General features: G+C 37.5%; 1 protein-coding gene across 1 annotated transcript; it reads right to left on the bottom strand.

Moving 5' to 3' along the window:
• Positions 1 to 13,192: 13,192 nt before the first annotated feature.
• Positions 13,193 to 18,504, bottom strand: LOC131532278 (protein-glutamine gamma-glutamyltransferase K-like). The gene is made up of 12 exons (XM_058763798.1): positions 18,093 to 18,504; positions 17,786 to 17,983; positions 17,426 to 17,677; positions 17,233 to 17,351; positions 16,803 to 16,910; positions 16,496 to 16,673; positions 16,245 to 16,383; positions 15,962 to 16,154; positions 15,723 to 15,876; positions 15,303 to 15,587; positions 13,754 to 13,914; positions 13,193 to 13,664 (listed from the first exon to the last, which is right to left on the bottom strand). Exons 1-12 carry the CDS (start codon positions 18,502 to 18,504, stop codon positions 13,524 to 13,526), a joined length of 2,340 nt encoding a protein of 779 aa, XP_058619781.1. The 3' UTR covers positions 13,193 to 13,523.
• Positions 18,505 to 20,059: the final 1,555 nt, after the last annotated feature.

Below are 20,059 nucleotides of genomic sequence, written 5' to 3'. Positions count from 1 at the left end.
CATCTTTTAAATTGTTCCTTCTAAAATAGCCTACCACTTTTATACATTCAGAAAATCTTTTGTTTTGTTCCAGTTTCACACTAGTCCAGTCACTAGTCAGGTGGCTATAATTAAACTAAAAATTGAGAGGCCACGTATTTGAGGACTGGATTTACAAAAAAAAAATATTTTAATTTTAAGAAGTGTTTTCTCAAAATTTCAACATTGATGAACACATTAATTGGCCAACAGCTTTAACCTAATATATTTACTTGAATTACTCCCTGAGATTTTAAGGTAACAAATTAATAATTAAAAAGTTAATAGAAGTAACACAGTGGCATGTTCACGGTTCTCTGACGTTGGTTAATGGTCACATGAAATCCAGGTAAACAAATATTTCATCTTTTTGAATATGTGTTTTATTTTAACTGTTAATTTAAAAATTATTTGTTTTGATTTTACATTTTTATTTTTTAATTATTAGCTTTTTAAAACTAAAATTAAAAAATCTTGGGGTGATTCTGGAGACAGACCTTAGTTTTAGTAGTCATATCAAAGCCGTAACTAAATCATCATACTATCATCTCAAAAACATTGCAAGAATTAGATGTTTTGTGTCCAGTCAAGACTTGGAGAAACTTGTTCATGCCTTTATCACCAGCAGGGTGGATTATTGTAATGGTCTCCTCACCGGCCTTCCAAAGAAGAATATTAGACAGCTGCAGCTCATCCAGAACACTGCTGCCAGGATTCTGACTAGAACCAGAAAAATACCACCAAATATAAACCTAGCAGACCACTCAGATCATTAGGATCGAGTCAGTTAGAAATACAAAGGGTCCACACAAAACAAGGGGCGTCCGCTTTTAGCTATTATGCCGCTTGCAGTTGGAACCAGCTTCCAGAAGAGATCAGATGGCTAAAACATTAGCCACATTTAAATCCAGACTCAATACTCATCTATTTAGCTGTGCATTTGTTGAATGAGCACTGTGCTACGTCCGAGCTAATGTTTATGCGATATTCCAAAATTTGCGCATAAGTTCAATTCGTAACTTTGAATGGAAACCCAGCTAATGTGAGTGTCCCACTTAAAGTCCTGAGAGATAGTGGTGCCCAGGATGGACTACATTTTATAAGTAATCTACCCAGTACTGAATATTATGAATATATTTTTGTTGGTCCAGATATCCTGTACTAGTTATAGACTCATAACCACATATCAAAGAGATTAAATTATTCACGTTTTTTCTAAATACTTAGGCAGTACACAACAACAATACTAAATTAGAAAACAGTCAACATAAAACACAACAAATCTTTTTCAAGGCCTTTTCAAAGATGTTTTATCAGATGATTTCTTTAATGAACACAGACATTTCAACTTTAACATTAGTATATTGTAGGTGACGTGAAACAAAACTGTTAATTCAGTTTGCAAATCAATCATGTGAAACACACATTGTAATATTTTACTGCTGAATTTAGTCAACAGCACTTTATTTCCAAAATTACAAAAAAAAAAAAAATAAATCCTCTATTTTTTAGTTTAACAGTGCTGTTTGACAACAATGTTGGCGAATCCATGCACCTGAGTGAGCTGAGGACAATTGAATGATGCCACAAGCTTCTGTGGGCCGTGACACTTGGGAATAAACTTCTCCGTCAGGCACACTGTGGCATGCCCTGCAATGTCACTGTGAAAAAAAAAAGGTGAAGAGGACGTTGAAGATCTCGATGAAGATGTTTATTGCAGCATATTAGTGGCAAAGCACATGTAGTACCTGTTGGGTTCAACGGAGTCAGAATGAACCCAGAACATCCTAAATTCAAACCTTTTATACAGTTACAGTTTACTACCCTTAATGTAAATGAAATTGCTCCTGTTGTAACAGCTTTAGTCTGTATGTTATTTAAGTTCTGACACCTCTTTGTCTGAGATGGTTCATAGTGTCCCACACCCGCTTCCATTCTACAATTGGTCACCATTTGCTCAGGATGTGATTATCCCAAATGGACTAGAAACAACATAACTGTTGACTTTCTTCTTCTCTATAATAATTAAGCCATTTTGGGAAATGAGCATGATCAAACATATATTGTGGAGTGGAATCTGGGTTGGGGCAGACTATAGATTCTTACAGTGTGCAATGAAAGGAGTTACTAGTTCCTGTGTAATGAAGTGATGTTTTCAATAGATTAATTTCTGTCAACAGATGTCTTGCAGATCTGTAATGTAAGCCCACTACAATAAGGGCTGTGTGCAAAACCAGTGAACAAGTAGTAGAAAACTTACCACAGTTTTCCCCAACATACACACCATCTTGTGATGGATACATGAATATAAAAATACTCCAGATTTCTATTTTTTCCCAGTGTATGATTTGACTATGGTCTTACTCAAAGGAGACTAATATTTGCCCATCAGACAGCAACCCTTACTTTTATCATTGTGAAATTACTCATTTTACAACATATTTATTTTTCTTTTTTTTTCAAGTTTTAATGAGATTTTGAATATCAGATTTTCAATGTAGATTTTTTACATATGCAGAGTACTTTACATATCTGAAACACTTCGATACATCCATGTGAGTGACTCAAAATTGGATGCTGACACTTAGGTGCATACTTGCATACATTTATTGGCCAACCCACTGCCTACAGTATATACACCTGCTGTAAATGAGGCAGACATGGGTGTGTTTCTATATTAATTGATCAGTTGATTATTATTGCAACATGCAGTAGGCACACTCCATTTTGAATATTAGCAGTGCTGGGTACACTCTTAAAAATAAATGTGCTTCACAATGCCATAGAAGAACCTTTTTGTCTAAATGTTCCATTAAGAACCTTTAACATCTGAAGAACCTTTCTGTTTCGCAAAAGGTTCTTTGTGGTGAAAGAAGGTTCTTCAGATTATAAAAAGGTAAGGAAGAAATCGTTCTTTAAAGAACCTTTGACTGAATGGTTCTTTGTGGAACCAAAAATTGTTCTTCTATGGCATAGCTTGAAGAACCTTTTGAAGCACCTTTATTTTTAAGAGTGTAGTAACTGATCACATATTGTCATGAATCAGGTCCATGGACTTCCATGCGCTCGCCACCAGAGGTCACTCCTCCATCACATTGACTCTCACATTGCACAGACTGTTTCACATATTACCCTGGACTACATTTCCCAGCAGCCATTTCACTAATCACAGGCTCACAAGTCAAGTCAAGTCACCTTTATTTATATAGCGCTTTTAACAATACAGATTGGAAATTGGAGGATAGAGTGTCAGTAATGTGTAATGATAAGATTAAACACTCAATTGTCAGTTAAAGGCATTCATTATTGAATTCAGAGATGTCATTGTCTAGCTCAGTTTAGTTTAAATAGTATCTGTGCAATCAAATCGGCGATAATCGCTAGAAATTAAGTGTCCCCAACTGAGCAAGCCAGAGGCGACAGCGGCAAGGAACCAAAACTCCTCTGTGACAGAATGGAGAAAAACCTTGGGAGAAACCAGGCTCAGTCGGGGCCAGTTCTCCTCTGACCAGACGAAACCCGCAGTTCAAAAGTTTATATTTCTATTTTAATTTTGTTGCAATTTCTAACAATAGTAGTATTATGTAGTTAGGTATTTTATTATATTTTTTAGTTATTTAGTTATATTTTTTAGTTTTATTGTATTCAATCGAGGTTTTCGCTGGGGATATGTCTCTGGGGTCATCTGGGTGTCCTGGTCTCCGCTGACGATCAGGGCTGTAGACATCATCTCTTGGTGCTGATCCACCATCTGATCGGATACGGACTGAGAAACAGAATAGGAAAGAAACAGACAAATATTAGCGTAGGTGCCATTCTACTTACGATGTAACGAGGACATCGTGTGTTATGGGGAGTGTTCGGTTCGGTTGATCTAATTAATGCAGCCTAACAACTTTAACGGATTTGAATAATAGAAGCGTATTAGTGTGTTATGTGTAAGCCAGGCTAAAGAGATGGGTCTTTAATCTAGATTTAAGCTGACAGAGTGTGTCTGCCTCCCGAACAGTGTTAGGTAGATTGTTCCAGAGTTTGGGTGCTAAATAGGAAAAGGATCTGTCGCCCGCAGTCGATTTTGATATTCTAGGTATTATCAAACGGCCAGAGTTTTGAGAACGCAGTGGACGTGGAGGACTATAATGTGATAAGAGCTCGCTCAAGTACTGAGGAGCTAAACCATTCAGGGCTTTATAAGTAATTAACAAGATTTTAAAATCTATCTGATGTTTGATAGGGAGCCAGTGCAGTGTTGACAGAACCGGGCTAATATGGTCATATTTCCTGGTGCTAGTAAGGACTCTAGCTGCTGCATTTTGGACCAACTGTAGTTTATTGATCAAGCGTGCAGAACAACCACCCAATAAAGCATTACAATAGTCTAACCTTGAGGTCATAAACGCATGAATTAACATTTCTGCATTTGACGTTGAGAGCATAGGTCGCAATTTAGATATGCTTTTGAGATGAAAAAACGCAGTTGTACAGATGCTAGAAACATGGCTTTCAAATGAAAGATTGCTATCAAACAGCACACCTAGGTTCCTGACTGATGAAGAAGAATTGACAGAGCAGCCATCAAGTGTTAGATAATGTTCTAGGTTATTACAGGTGGGGTTTATAGGTCCGATAATTAACACCTCTGTTTTTTCAGAATTTAGCAGTAAAAAATTACTCGTCATCCAGTTTTTTATATCGACTATGCATTCCGTTAGTTTCTCAATTTGGTGTGTTTCACCGGGCCGCGAAGAAATATAGAGCTGAGTATCATCAGCATAACAGTGAAAGCTAACACCATGTCTCCTGACAATATCTCCCAACGGTAACATGTAAAGCGTGAAAAATACCGGCCCTAGTACTGAGCCTTGAGGTACTCCATACTGCACTTGTGATCGATATGATACCTCTTCATTCACTGCTACGAACTGATGGTGGTCAGATAAGTACGATTTGAACCATGCTAAGGCGCTTCCACTAATGCCAACAAAGTTTTGTAGTCTATTCAAAAGAATGTTGTGGTCGATAGTGTCGAACGCAGCGCTAAGATCCAGTAGAACTAATAAAGAGATACAACCACGATCAGATGATAGAAGCAGGTCATTTGTAACTCTAATGAGAGCAGTTTCAGTACTACGATACGATCTAAATCCTGACTGGAATTCCTCACAGATATCATTTTTCTCTAAGAAGGAATATAATTGTGAGGATACTACCTTTTCTAGTATCTTTGACAGAAAAGGGAGATTTGAGATCGGTCTGTAATTAACTAGCTCACACCTGAGAACTATCACACAGTCACACACACTACATAAACCATGGACTTCCTTTCACAGATCGCCGAGTATTGTTCTGCGTATAGCACTCCCTTAGTGTTAGCTGCCTTACCGAACCATTCTGTGTTTTCTGTTTAGTTCCTGTATTGTCTGTGTTTATCGCTCTCCTAGTGATAACACTCTACGGAGCCATTTCCCTGTCTTAGTTTCTAGTCTCAGTGTCAGGTTCTAGTCTAGTCTAGTCATTTCGTGTTTCCTTTTTCTGTTTGCTGTTCTCCTGCCTTTGTATTTTGGATTAACCCTTTCCCTTCCACTTGGACTCTCATTCAAAACACGCATCACCGGAAACACGGCATACTTTATCTATGACGAAACCGGCAAGAGCCAATGAGCGTTTGATATCGCTGCCGTAAAACTTGTTGTAAAACTGCTTAACAGCAATTTTTTTTTATTGCTTCTATAGCTACAGAGAAAAGAGATACATATTGCCGATGAATTAATGCACACAAATCATCACATGGATACCGAGGATTTGAATTTAAAAAATAATAATTTTATGATAATTTTATTTAATACTTGTGCATGACAGCATATTAATAAAATTATGTGCCCCATGCTAAACCAAATGAACATGATAATGATTAAATGATCTCTCTCTCTCTCTCTCTCTCTTCATGTAAAGATTCTAAGATTATTTGTACTGAGAATAATAATAAATAATCAAATTATAATTAAGTGCAGTTTAATGCAGTTGACTGATTACTGATTTGCTTTATTTTGAAATGATCATGTTGACAGCAAGCAGTGTTGACCCAGATCCAGCCCACATCTGGCCCGCATGGATTTCACACGGGCCAGATGTGGGCCGGATCTGGGCCAACACAATGTTGCTGTTTTGACTTGCTATTTCAAAGATTAAATTTAAACAATACTACACTTAATTAAAATTTCTGTGATCATTTTATCATATTTTATTTATCTGTCAGGTCACTGCCCGATCTGGGCCACATGATCACCGGACTGATCTGGGCCACACTCCTCCCACCAACAATCGGCCTTCATATTGTTTGCCATGATCCACGCCGTGCCATCATTGCCACACATGGCCCAGCTCTGGCTGAATGGGTACATTGCTGACAGGAGGCCAGCAGTGCCAGCTTGAGGCCACATTTGGGCCAAGTCTGTTTGCTATGTGGGGCATTACATCTGTTATGCTAAAATTTTACTTTGACAAGCCGAAAACAGTTTTTAAATTAAATGGTTGTCTTCCATTCCCCTCATGTGTTTCTCCTTTTTACAGTCTGGCAGAAATGATGGGTGGTTCCAAAATACATGGTCACAGACAGTAAAAATGTACAGTTGCCAAGATACAGGGGGTGGGTCAACTTACCCCACTCTCCCCTACTTCCAATGAAGATGAGGCAGAAGCAGGTTCAGAGAGTGAGGGAGAGCTAAACCTTCTCTGCAACAAAATGCTCAACTGTAATCTACAATGACTGATCACAACACAATGATTATTATCATTGTGATTATTTTTATTATCGATTGTTGTTATTGTTATTTTTACTATAATATTACTACTATTTTAAGTCATTATTCACAATGATTTATTTTAATCAGTTTGACTACCTTTTTACTTGCTCTGTTATTACTATTACTTTGTTATTTGGTTTTGTTTTGTTTTATTTTAATATTTATTTTATTTATAAAAAAGTTTTTTTTTTTTTTTGTTGTTGTTTTTTCCTGGGTTTTGCCTCCAGATAAACAGCAGTACTACTTAATCGCCGTTCATATAAAAATGTTAAATATTAGCTTTTGGAATATTCGGGGTTTGTGCCCTAAAACATTTGGATTAAAAAGCACAAACACAGATTTTTTTAAATAGCATCACAACTGTTGACATCCTAACATTCTAAACAGAAACATGGTGTAAATCAGATGTGTCCACTCAGTGTCCTGCAAGTTACTCTGAATAGTGCCCTCCTGGAAACTCAACCCAATACACCGTGGTAGAGATTCTGGAGGTTGAGTCATATGGATAAAAAATGACCTTGCCCCTTTTACATCACCAGTACAGCAAGGCAAAAATCACATTTGGTTAAAATTGGATAAAGCTTTAGAATTCTAGAAAAATACCTTTTTATCTGTGGAATTTATATTCCTCCATCAGATTCCCCATACTACGACAAGGAAGTATTTTACACTTTACAGGGAGAAATTAATCAATATCAAACTCTGGGGAAAATTTTACTATGTGTAGATCTAAATGCTCGAACTGGTTTAGAATTAGACTATATTGATAACTCGGGAGATAAACATCTGTTCACACATTTACCCCAAGATCTCTTCAGTACTCTACCTAGAAGAAATAACCAGGATACTGGAGTCAATAGGCATGGGAAAGAGGTAGCCCACCTTTGTCAAACTTTAGGTCTTTATATCCTCAATGGTAGAATCAAAGGAGATTCCTGTGGACAGTTTACCTATAGCTCAAATCTCGGCAACAGTGTTGTAGATTATGCCATATCAAATATAAGCCCCTCCCATTTCAGTGCACTTACTGTCAAAGCTCAGTCACCCCTGTCTGATCACAGCCAGATCAATCTTTGCATTAAAGGTGAAAACATCAAATCAAGATAAATTCATAAAAAGCCAATTCATCTACATAAGCTCAAAACACCATATAGGCTGAAACATGTATTATGAAATAGTCAAAAAAAGGTTATTTTGAGAAGCTCTATACACATCAAATTGACCATCTGAATAATCCCAACCAGTTAAAAGTCCTTGAAAAATTGAATGCTCTTGAATCATGTATCAAAAACAACCAAAATCCACTAGACTATCCAATAACCCAACAAGAACTTAGTGGAAAACTGAAATCCCTCAAATGTAAGAAATCCTGTGGCCCTGACAACATAAAAAATGAGATGCTTAAAAACAGCTCTCCTGAACTTCAGAGTGCACTACTCAAACTTTTTAATTCGACTTTGAGTTCCGGCGTTTCTCCTGAGGTCTGGAAAACTCCTATCTTTAAAAGTGGAGACAAAACAGATCCTAATAACTACAGAGGGATATGTGTAACCAGTAATCTGGCAAAAGTATTTTGCTCTATAATCAACTCTCGGATTTCATCTTTCTTAAAGCAGCACAATGTCATCAGAAAATCTCAAATTGGCTTCCTCCCTAAACATCGAACAACTGACCATATTCACACACTACACACATTAATAAATGAACATGTACACCAAAAGAAAGAGGGAAAAATATTTGCATGCTTCATAGATTTTAAGGCTTTTCACTCCATTTGGCATAATGGATTGTTTTATAAAATCATTCAAAGTGGCATAGGGGGTAAAATATATGACTTAATTAAAAACATGTATAACCAAAATAAATGTGCAGTAAAAATTGGACAGCAAAGGACAGACTATTTTTCTCAACAGCGAGGAGTGAGACAGGGCTGCTGCCTCAGCCCGACTTGGCAGAATGAATTGGCAGATCTACTGGACCAATCAGACAGTCCAGGACTACAATTATTCAACAGAGAAGTCAAATATTTACTGTATGCTGATGACTTGCTAATTCTATCTAAAACATCAGAAGGTCTCCAGAACAACCTTGACATTTTAACTAAATACTGCCACGATTGGAACTTAGAAGTCAATATACAAAAAACTAAGATTATGATATTTCAGAAAAAAAACAGAAATCTAGAACATAAACATCTATTTACTTTAAACAACACCACACTTCAACATGCTTTACAATATAATTATCTTGGTCTGTTTTTAACTTCCACTGGAAATTTCAATTTGGCAATAAAAACATTACTTGTAAAAGCCCGCAGGGCACTGTACGCTATTCGAACAAAATTATTCAAAATAGACATCCCCATCAGAATCTGGACAAAGATTTTCGATAGTGTCATACTGCCTATTGCCCTGTATGGAAGCGAGATCTGGGGCCCAACGAGTAACTACAGCCATAAAGATTGGCACAAACACCCTTTAGAAGCTCTGCATGTAGAATTCTGCAGAAGCATCCTTCATGTACACAGAAACACACCTAATAACGCCTGCAGAGCGGAGTTAGGCCATCTCCCCCTGAATCTAATCATTAAAAAAAGAGCTTTAAAGTCCTGGATCCACTTAAACTCTAGTTCTGAAGATTCTCTTCATTTTAATGAAGTTCACAACACAGGTTCGGGAGGAGCCTAATCATCCAGTCCTGCCAATCATCGTTTCGACCGTATATAAGCAGCAGTCATTGTTCCATCCAAGCGACTATTCTTCCGGCATCCCTCCACCACCCCTTCTCCTCCTTTAAATCCCTTCTCTTTCATCCACACCTCATCATGGGGGCGGGGGGGATGTTCTTACTCGGAGCTCGAGCCGAGCCTCGGGTTCGAGCCTCTTTCGCAGACAGCAAGCCAAGTTTGTTTACCATTATCTGGCAGGGCTGAATGGGCAGGCGAACTCGTGAAAAGCACTAAAAACACAAAAAAATTAGTGCTCAAAAAAGTCATCTTTGTGTAATGGTGTCAGATCTGGCTAACAAAGCACTCAATATCACCAACCCTGTAAAACTAGGAAGAATCAAAGAAATTATGAATGAAGAGAAGGAAACATACATACAGCATTGGAAAGAACAAACCAAAGACCAAAGTCGTCTCCAATGTTATCTGAAACTCAACAGAAAGTACAGACTGGCTGACTATCTGGTCTCAGTCAGGAATATAACTCACAGACATTTACTGAAGAAGTACAGACTGAGTGACCACCAGCTGGCCATAGAAAGAGGACGACATAAAAAGACATGGTTACCTAAAGAAGAGCAAATCTGTAACGAATTTAGATCAGGATCAGTTGAGACGGAGGAACACTTCCTCTTCCACTGCGACAAATACACTTCCTTAAGAGATGCACTGTACAGTCAAATACAGCAGATTATTCCTGAGTTCCAGTCACTCCATGAAAATGACAAACTAGGAATATTACTTGGTGAAGGACCTACTTCCTCTTTATTAGCACAATATATCTATAAATGCCATTAACTAGGAAGTAAAGAGTGAACACATCTGCATTAGTAGTACCATTAATGTTTATATAAATATATATGGATGTATTTTGTTTTGTTTATTTATGGATGTATATTTGTTTTTATTCTGCTATGTACAATGCTTTGGCAATATGTATCCAAGTATGTCATGCCAATAAAGCAATATGAATTGAATTGAGAGCCCACTCTTATCAACACATCTACAATAAAATCTGAAATTATTACAGAGTGGGAAATCTGGGAAACTATTTCTCATCTCGGGCTAAAATGTCCTATGGTGTTCCACAGGGCTCTATTCTGGGTCCTCTCCTTTTCTCCTTATATATCCTTCCACTTGGTTATATTTTTCAGAAACATAAATTATAATATCATCTCTATGCCGATGATACTCAACTTTATTTTCCTATTAAAAACAATAACTGTTCTATGTCTACTCTGTTTGCATGTCTTCAGGACATTAAATACTGGATGTAAAATTTTTACAGTTAAATAATGATAAAACTGAAATAATGTTTTTTGGTCCAACAGCTGTGTCCACTGGCATCGTCAAGCAGCTTGGCCCTCTGTCATCAAATGTACGTGATCATGTTAGAAACCTTGGTGTTGTCTTTGATCCTGTGCTGTCTTTTGATAAGCAGATTAGTACTGTTGTGAAAAGCAGTTTCTTTCAATTAAGATCAATTGCTAGAATCAAGAAGATGCTTTCTATGAAGGACCTTCAAACTGTAATTCATGCGTTTATAACTTCAAGGTTGGATTACTGTAACTCAGTTTATCTGGGTCTCCCTAAATCATCTCTGAACCGATTGCAATTGGTGCAAAATGCGGCAGCCAGATTATTGACTGGCACCAGAAAACGTGAGCACATTACCCCGGTCCTAGCCTCTCTACACTGGCTCCTGGTTCAGTTTTGATTTTAAGATTTTGCTTTTTGTTTTTAAAGCTTTACATGGTTATGCTCCTCAGTATATCTGTAATCTCCTCACTCCGCATTCCACCTCTAGATCTCTTCGGTCATCTAGTCAATTACTTCTTTCAGTTCCTCGTTCACATTTTAAAACGAAAGGCGACCGGGCTTTTGCTGTGGCAGCACCTAGGCTTTGGAACAGTCTTCCCCTCTACATACGATCTTCTCCTTCTCTTTCTTTGTTTAAATCTGCTTTGAAAACCCATTTTTATTCTGTATGTTTTAATTCTGTTTGAGGGTGTACAATTGTATTTGTCCCTTTGTTTGTCTTGATTGGGTATGTTTTTACTTTGTTTTATATTTGTTGTACAGCACTTTGGTTGCAACTCCTGTTGATTTAAATGTTCTTTATAAATAAATTAACTAAACTAAACTAAACAGAGTGTGCAGTCTTCTCTTTTAATTGTATATTTGTAACAATTGGAAAATTTGTATTAACAAGCACCCACCCCCCTTTGTGCCCCTTTTATTTTTGGTTTGGGCCACTGCCCCTCAATGTCTGTGCACGACCCTGGTAATTAGATTATATTACATTTTAAAATACTCATAATAAGACTACTTTTTTATTGATTACATGATAACATATCTACGCAATAGCAAGAAATTATTCATAATTGACTTTCCCTAATTCCTCTTTCTCATCCTTTAAATTGTTCCTTCTAAAATAGCCTACCGCTTTTATACATTCAGAAAATCTTTCATTTTCGTTTCATACAAAGACCAGTCACTAGTCAGGTGGCTATAATTAAACAAAAAAATTGAGAGGCCATGTGTCACACCCCAGAACTGTTTTGTTGTGTTTTTCATTCCCCATGTGCTCTGTGTGACCTAGTTTCTGTCTTTGTTTGATTGTGTCTCTATGTTCAGGTGTGTCTCGTCAATTAACCTCCCTATATAAGTTGTATTCAGTTCAATGTTTTTTGTCTGGTCTTATGTCTGTGTTGCCCGTGTGCCTGTTCTTTGTCGTATTAGTGCTTCTCTCACCACACCGTGACACACGTATGGACAGGATTTACAAAAAAATAATTTTAAGAAGTGTTTTCTCAACATTTCAACACTGATGAACACATTAATTGCCCAACAGCTTTCACCTAATGTATTTACTTGAAGTACTCTCTGTACTTCACAGTGGCATGTTCATGGTTCTCTGACGTTGGTTAATGGTCACATGAAATCCAGGTAAACAAATTTCATCTTTTTAAATGTGTTTTATTTGAACTGTTATTTTAAAAATGATTTGTTTTGATTTTACATTTTTATGTTTTAATTTTTAGCTTTTCATTGAACCTATGATACCCCTGGCAGTTTCTTCACAAACCCCAGTTTGGGAAAGTTTGAGGTAATGTTATATGCACTTCACGTTGTTAATAAATGAATGAAGTTAAGTCTAAAGTAGTATGATTTTTTTTTTCCTAAAATGTGTAATGTAATAAATTACATTACTAACTATATTTTTATCATGTAATTTGTAATCAGTAATGGACTACATTGTATAAGTAATCTACCCAGCACTGAATATTATGAATATCTTTTCGTTGGTCTAGATAGCCTGTACTAGTTATAGACTCATAACCACATATCAAAGAGATTAAATTTATTCATGTTTTTGTTTTTTCTAAATGCTTAGGCAGCACACAACAAAAATACTAAATTAGAAAATAGTCAATGTAAAACAACAAATCTTTTTCAAGGCATTTTCAAAGATTTTTAATCAGATGATTTCTTTAATGACCAGACATTTCAACTTTAACATTAATATATTGTAGGTGACATGAAACAAAACTGTTAATTCAGTTTGCAGATCAATCATGTGAAACGCGCATTGCAATATATATATATATATTTTTTTTTTTTTTTTTTTTTTTTTAACAGTGCTGTTTGACAACAATGTTGGCGAATCCATGCACCTGAGTGAGCTGAGGACAATTGAATGATGCCAGAAGCTTCTGTGCGCCGTGACACTTGGGAATAAACTTCTCCGTCAGGCACACTGTGGCATGCCCTGCAATGTCACTGTGAAATAAAGAGATTATTTTATGCTACTATATATGTTATAAATTAGTTGTGTTTTTTTAGATAAAATAATCACAAATGGTTTAGCAACAGATACTGAGTTTAGAATTATGTTCAACAGTCATAACTTATATAATTTAAAATTAAATAAAATAATGCAAAAATAATTCATTTATTGATCAATTAAATTAATTTTACCCATAGTTGACAACTCTGGCATGCTGCAGCCCAAGTCCCACAAAGCGGAATACAGTGTTCTTCAGGACACAAGGCAGTGGATTCTGGAAAGTGATTTTGACTGGCACTTCTTGACCCAAGACCGCATCACAAACAGGCTGAGAAGAACCACATACAAGACAATTTAGCACTAAATCATTTCAACCAATCAAAAGATTAAGCAGCTGAATTGTAATTTTGAACTTACAGCGATAACGAGGTTTGGTGTGCGCAGTCTGAAGCTGTACTGGGTGGCCAGAACCTGCTTAGTCTGAGCCACATGTCCAAAGAGGTTGAGCATCAGTGAAGCGTGATCCACCAGGTGTTCCTTATACTCGTCATAACTCAGGGTCCAATCCAGAGGTCTGCCTATATTGGGGAAACGTGACAAATATTGAATGCATACTGAATAGAGCACTGCACGGGCCTCAAATTTAGGCCCTAGCCCGGCCCTGGCACGAGATGCTCAGGCCCTAGCTTGGCCCATGTCTGACAGCTTATCAGAATTACCGGCCGAGTCCGACCCGAGCCCTTCTCCCAAAACTGCTCATGTTTCAGCTATTAAAATAGTTCAGTTTTGTATATAATAGTTTTTTTCCTTTTTTTTTTTTTTTTTTTTTAAGTTAATTTTGAAAAACGTTTGGAGCATTTTTTGTTCGTTAAATAAGTTATTTCTTGTAACGACCAAACGGCCAGCGGCAGACTGGCAGGCTGATCGTAGCATGTTTGATCAATTTAGCCTTCTCAAATCATCACGACTTGCCTAAAATAAAATCTATAGATATACTAAAACAGTTCAAGCATATAACAATGTTTAAAGGTTAAACCTAGAAAAATGTGTGCTGCATCCAATAGTTTGTGCGGAGAGTGGAAGCTAAAGGCACAAGGACATGGAGGCACCAGCACAATCAATTGCATTTTTTTTTTTTTTTTTCAATGGAAACAACTTAAAATAGGCCGTAATTTTTGCTCAAAAAAGTAAGAGTAATAAATCATTCGGAACTCTAAAGGGTCTACTTATATTTGTTTGCACTCACAATATCAACAAAATGTCGTGCTTTGAAGAAAACGATACGCTTTCTGCCGTCTCGTCTTGAACAGGAGGGCTTCACAAAAATGAACCGAAAGTCAGCGAATACATGCCTCACAGACATGATAAATATATCTATAGAAACCTTTAAATTACTGTTTAACAAAATAAATCAAATCGAAAACAAAAAATCCGTGAAGATGCACTTCTCTCTAAAGGTGCGTCTAATGAGGAGATGAATCCACATTGATGCAACACCGACACAGAAAACAGTTTATTAGTAAGTAATTCAAATATCTCCTTACTATTTCCCCCGGACACATTCATGGTAATTACTTTTGCTGGGGCTTTACAGCAAGCTTTGCTGCTGACGGCGCGCTCTGCTGCAGCGGGACACTAAACACCGCCGAGCCACTCTCAGTCGCGGCAGCACAGTCTCGTGTTGTTTCCACCAGCGCGGAAATTTTTTTTCATCACTAATTGATGGATGTCTAAAATATAAAAATAAGGAGAAAACTAAATCATGCCCGAGGCCCGGCCCTCGTCTGAACTATGACGTGAAAATTGGCCCGAAGCCCGGCCCTAGGGACGTAAAAAAGTCGGGACCCGTCGGGCCCGGGCCGAAATGCTGGGCCCTAATACTGAAGTCTCTTTACCCATAAGCTACATTATACCAATTGGGTGGTCTCCTCTATTGCAGCTCTTACAAAATTTTAGCATTTCTCACATTCAGAGGCCTTGAGCTCAATGCACGTCTGGTTTCTCTTCAGGAAGGTTTTCCTGACTCCGGTGTAGTACATGGCTGCAGCCTGGCTGTAGAGAGTGATGCTACGAGGTGAGCTGCATTTGTTTTTTAGATTGATGCAAAGCACAGCATCTTTGCCCACACATGGTCCATCCCCTTTCAGGTTGACTTCACAGACAACATCCTCAGCACAGGGCAGTGGGTATGCACATCTCTTGGAGCCATGACGAACAGCTGTTTCCAAAGCAGTGCACTTCTCAGAAGAACCTGATCAATAAAAGAAAGAGTAAAATTGACAATGGGAAGGAATCATAAAAAAGACCCCAAACTTCATCAATAGTATAAGCACCATGGTTCAAAGTGTTGAGTGCTGGAATAGATGGAAATGCATGTGGGTTTTACCAAGTGGGTGTTTGTAGAGGTTTGTGATATCCACACGTTGATCTGAGCCGATAGCCTTGGTGCTGATGCAGTGACCTACTACATCCTTCTCAACGTGGACAACACCAAATGTACCATCACATCTCCTCTGCCAGTAAACTTTATCATTATTCACCTAGGACACAAAGAGACAAACAAGAATCATAAGCCTTTATATGATAACTTTGTGACAGAAAGTTAAATTAAAGGAATTAACATACTTCAGCGAAAATAAAGGGCACATCATGCTTCATGAAGACCTGCCCGCTGCGTATCGCAGCAACAGAGGTGGGGCCGCAGCGGAAGAAGCCCTGGCTGGTCAGTTGAGGAGTGGAATCAACAACCTGCCAACCTCCAAAACCAGATGGCAGGTCTGGCCGAGTCATCCAGGCCTCATTCCACACGTGGTAGTTCCTACATGGAAGAGAAGAAGAAAGAAATAGAAACACTTCATGCACATTCAGAGGAACTATTTAGGACATCACAAACAGTAATGACACTTACCAGATTGAATCACGGTTCATGTGGTCCATCAGCTGGAATTTCTCATCCAAATAGACGTCAGTTGTCAAACAAACATCAGTGTCATGAGCAGAACAGAAGTTTGAAACTGGACGAGCAGGAATACCCAAACACCTCAACACTACGAGAAAGAGAAGAATTATATTATATATATAAGTGCATTACATCAATTACTTTCACACAATCACTTTATCAAAACTTTTTTTCCACGTCCAGTCTGCAGGAACTCTTACATGTGTTAGTGACTCCAGCAAAGGCCGAGCTTTGTCCATATTTGACAGGTATTCCATCAGATTTGTGGTACTGTTTCAGGATGGCACTGCTGCTGCACCAGGATGTCGGAGCAGTTCCATCTCCATAGCAGTTTGACCAGTTACCAACCAGCACACCACAGTCTTTGTTGGCAATAACCTGATACAGAGAGATGATTAAAACTATTTTATTTTGAAGTCAGCAAGCTTCATGAAGAACAAATCTGATTATTTTAAAGGCATACCATCATGAAATCAGGGTGTTGATAAGATGAAAAAAGTGACTCACCATGTCAGACACCACTCTGGAAATGTTAATGGGGTTTCCCCATCCTGAGCAAGGTGTACAGCTCTTCTCCAACACATACATACATGCAGGCAAGATTCCCTTCTCAAACTAAAAATCAGACAGAGGAGAGAGGAAATTGCAAATTGAAAAATTTGTCATGCTTTCTCTTGTGGATGAAAATGTTGTTATAGAGTAGAGCTTGTTGTGTAGAATTATATCTCGGATGCTTCAAGAGAAATTGAACATGAAAAGACATTTCCAGCAGTAACCCCAATAGGTTCCAATGCTTTTAATGCACACACGTTTTACTTATGCAGAAAAATAACAATTATGTCATTTCTGCTGTTTTCCTGTGGCCCATCTCTCTGACATAATTGTTAACTCAGGTGTAAGCACTTTTGTAATAAGTTAGTGAAAGTCTGGCTCTTACTTGACCAAAGTTCCATGTTTTGCAGCCAATCTGCTGCTTAGTTCCATAGTAGATTCTGCCCATGTCATTCAGCACATACTCAGCTCTCTCCGCCTCATCACTCAGGTACACACAGTCATCTGATAAAGAGATCATTGCACTTTAAGCAAATATTCAGGTTCGTGATTATTTTAAAGGGTAATGAAATGCATACCTTTACACCAGGGGTTGAACAGCATGTAAATGTCATTTTCAGGAACACAAGGTAAAGTGAATCTGCCTCCTGGACAGTGTGTCACGACACTGAGCTGGTATCGTCCAACACAAGCAGTCGGAACAGAGTGCACAGACAGTTTGATTCGGTTTTGTCCTTGTTCCACAATCTTTGCCCCCCAGCAGTCTTTCTTGAATTCTTCCACTATTGGAACGGTCACATAAGTGCCGTCCCGGATGGATGGGATGTGACCTGTAAAACACACAGAAGAACAAGAGTTTCCAGTGAAGCTGAAATGCTAGTTCAGCTCCTCACTGTACCTGTATGTCCTCTGTTGTCATGGGTCATATAGAAACTAACCTAGTTTGAGCTCCAGGTGAAGCTTGTCACAACTGGGACTGAAAGGACGGCACAGATCAACCCACATATTGAAACACTGTCCTCTGCGGACGATGAGACGATCATCAAGGAAACAATGTGTGTGATGCTCCTGACGATTCTGTTCGGTCTTGCATTTGAGAAGGTCAACTTTACACACCCGGAGGACGGCGTCTGAGAAAATGAAAAAAGCAGAAACAAGTAATTAGTTATCAAACAGACCATTCTTTGAGTTACTATGAGTAAGTACAATTCACATATTGCGTTGCAGGACAAAGATGACTCTTACCATTGCCTTCACAAACTCGCTTGCTTGTGCAATCATCCACGTATTCCTTGATGACAACTTCTTTAGTCTCATAATCACGGCATGGAGTCACAAAGCCATAAGGATTAGTGTATGGAGTAGTGCATGGAGTGGTGCAAGGAGTAACACATGGAGTAGCATGTGTAGTAGCATATGGAGTAGTGCAAGGGTTAATGCATGGGTTTACATATGGGTTCACGTAAACATTTGCCCAGGGGTTACCAGATAGGTTTGTGCAAGGGTTAGGACAAGGGTTAGCACAAGGGTTTGTGCATGGGTTATTGTAAACCGGTGCATAGCATGCTCCTTTCCAGCTGTTCTCTGACTGCAGTTTAATACGTGGGAAACGGCCGACGGTGCAGTGGTTTTTGTATGGATTGTTGACAAAAGGCATCCTGTGCAAAAAGGAAAGAAGATTTTGAAGGAAAAATATAATAAAATATACATCATTGTCATTGTCTGCTCATGCTCAAGTTCAGGTGGATCATTTATAATTTAACTTTTCCCCTGAATATTCCAGCCTTTAAATCCATTAAATTCAGGTTTGTTGAACTTCTCTTCCTTCTCAAGCTACATTTATTAGACAGCAAGGTAAATAATGTTAACTGTCTTGTGACTTATTTAATATCCATAAAACCAATGAATATGTGCAAAGTAAAAGCAGATAATAGGCATGAAGTAACATCAAAGTTGATTACTTACATGTTTTTAGTCCTTGTCCTTGTTGTTAACAATTAAATGAAGTGAGAAGTTGATTTACTGAAGCAAGTGAACAGTAAGTCCTACTTTAACCAGCTCATCTTTCCACTGCAGCCCTGGATGTATATATACTTCATATTCGTCTCCACCCCATCCGCATCTTCTGTGAGCAAGAAGAAAAGGATTTTCGTTGAGTGACATATGTTAATTTCAATGTCATGTTTCAGGGAATTAAGTCAAATTAATGTCTTAGTTTAATTGTTGTGGACTGATAGAGATGTAATTGAGAAATTCCAAAGTAAGGAGAAAAAACTTATTTATAATAATGACAAAATACCAATACCAAACTAGTCATGGCAAGGTCACTGGTTTAATTCCCATATAATGCATTAGTTTTACATGTATTGTAAAAGATTCAAAAAAAAAAAAAAGTATATTTAATTGACCTGATTTTATATAATTAATTATTTCTGTATATTTCTATCATTTTAGAGAGCGTTTCACTAACCTAATACATTTCTAACATTCTCTCTGGTAGGGTTTGTGTAAATTAAATTAAATTGCATTGTTTGTATAGAAAAATATAATTCTGTACAAATTACAGAACCAAAGCTAAATTAATTCTAGTTATCTTTTTATTTTTGAATTATATACATTTTAGTAATATACAACTTTTGGAAAAGTATCTCTATAATTGCAAAACATGATCATCTGCTACCTAATGTTTTAAAATATTTATTTTGCCAAACAGTAATAGCCTAGTTTTCACTAGTGCACCTAATTTTTGCTTTACATCTGTCATGCGGCTTCAGAGTTTCAAATACAGTACTTAACAAAATGCATAGCAACAATAAAAATTAAATATGACTCATGAGACAGTGTTATACGTGGCATTAATTGGAGCAGTAGAGCAGATTAACTCTTCTTGAGCTAACTGGGCTTATGAGTCATCATCACTATACTGTATGTGTTTCAGGTTTGCATAATAAGTGTTAATGCACTGGGTGTGTACAAGTCCTATTTAGTGTAATTAGTAATTGTAAAATTAATGCATAGTTTCATATCTTGCTCTGTCAGCATCTTTGTTTTTAAATGTATACTAATTTTACTCAAGTCACCTCATGTAAAATCTTCGTTTATTGGCTATATTGTTGTGAACAAGTATAACAGGTTCTGTTGTCAGCAGATACTGTTGAGAGGAATGACTTCAGAAGGACACATTTTGAAACTAAAAAATATATCTGGGTGAC

Source organism: Onychostoma macrolepis, chromosome 23 (assembly GCF_012432095.1).
Source record: "Onychostoma macrolepis isolate SWU-2019 chromosome 23, ASM1243209v1, whole genome shotgun sequence".
Classification (NCBI taxonomy): domain Eukaryota; kingdom Metazoa; phylum Chordata; class Actinopteri; order Cypriniformes; family Cyprinidae; genus Onychostoma; species Onychostoma macrolepis.
The sequence above is the reverse complement of the archived record's forward strand: the minus strand, read 5'-3'. Positions and strand labels throughout refer to the sequence as shown.

Bases quoted from the DNA above. Each gene is read 5' to 3' on its own strand.
- LOC131532278 (XM_058763798.1), bottom strand. From the start codon at position 18,504: ATGCCTTTTGTCAACAATCCATACAAAAACCACTGCACCGTCGGCCGT. The intron at 16,384-16,495 runs GTAAGAGTTCCT...TCTTTCTCGTAG, and splicing joins TGCTGGAGTCACTAACACAT to TGTTGAGGTGTTTGGGTATT. The intron at 15,877-15,961 runs GTATGTTAATTC...TTTGTGTCCTAG, and splicing joins TGCCCTTTATTTTCGCTGAA to GTGAATAATGATAAAGTTTA.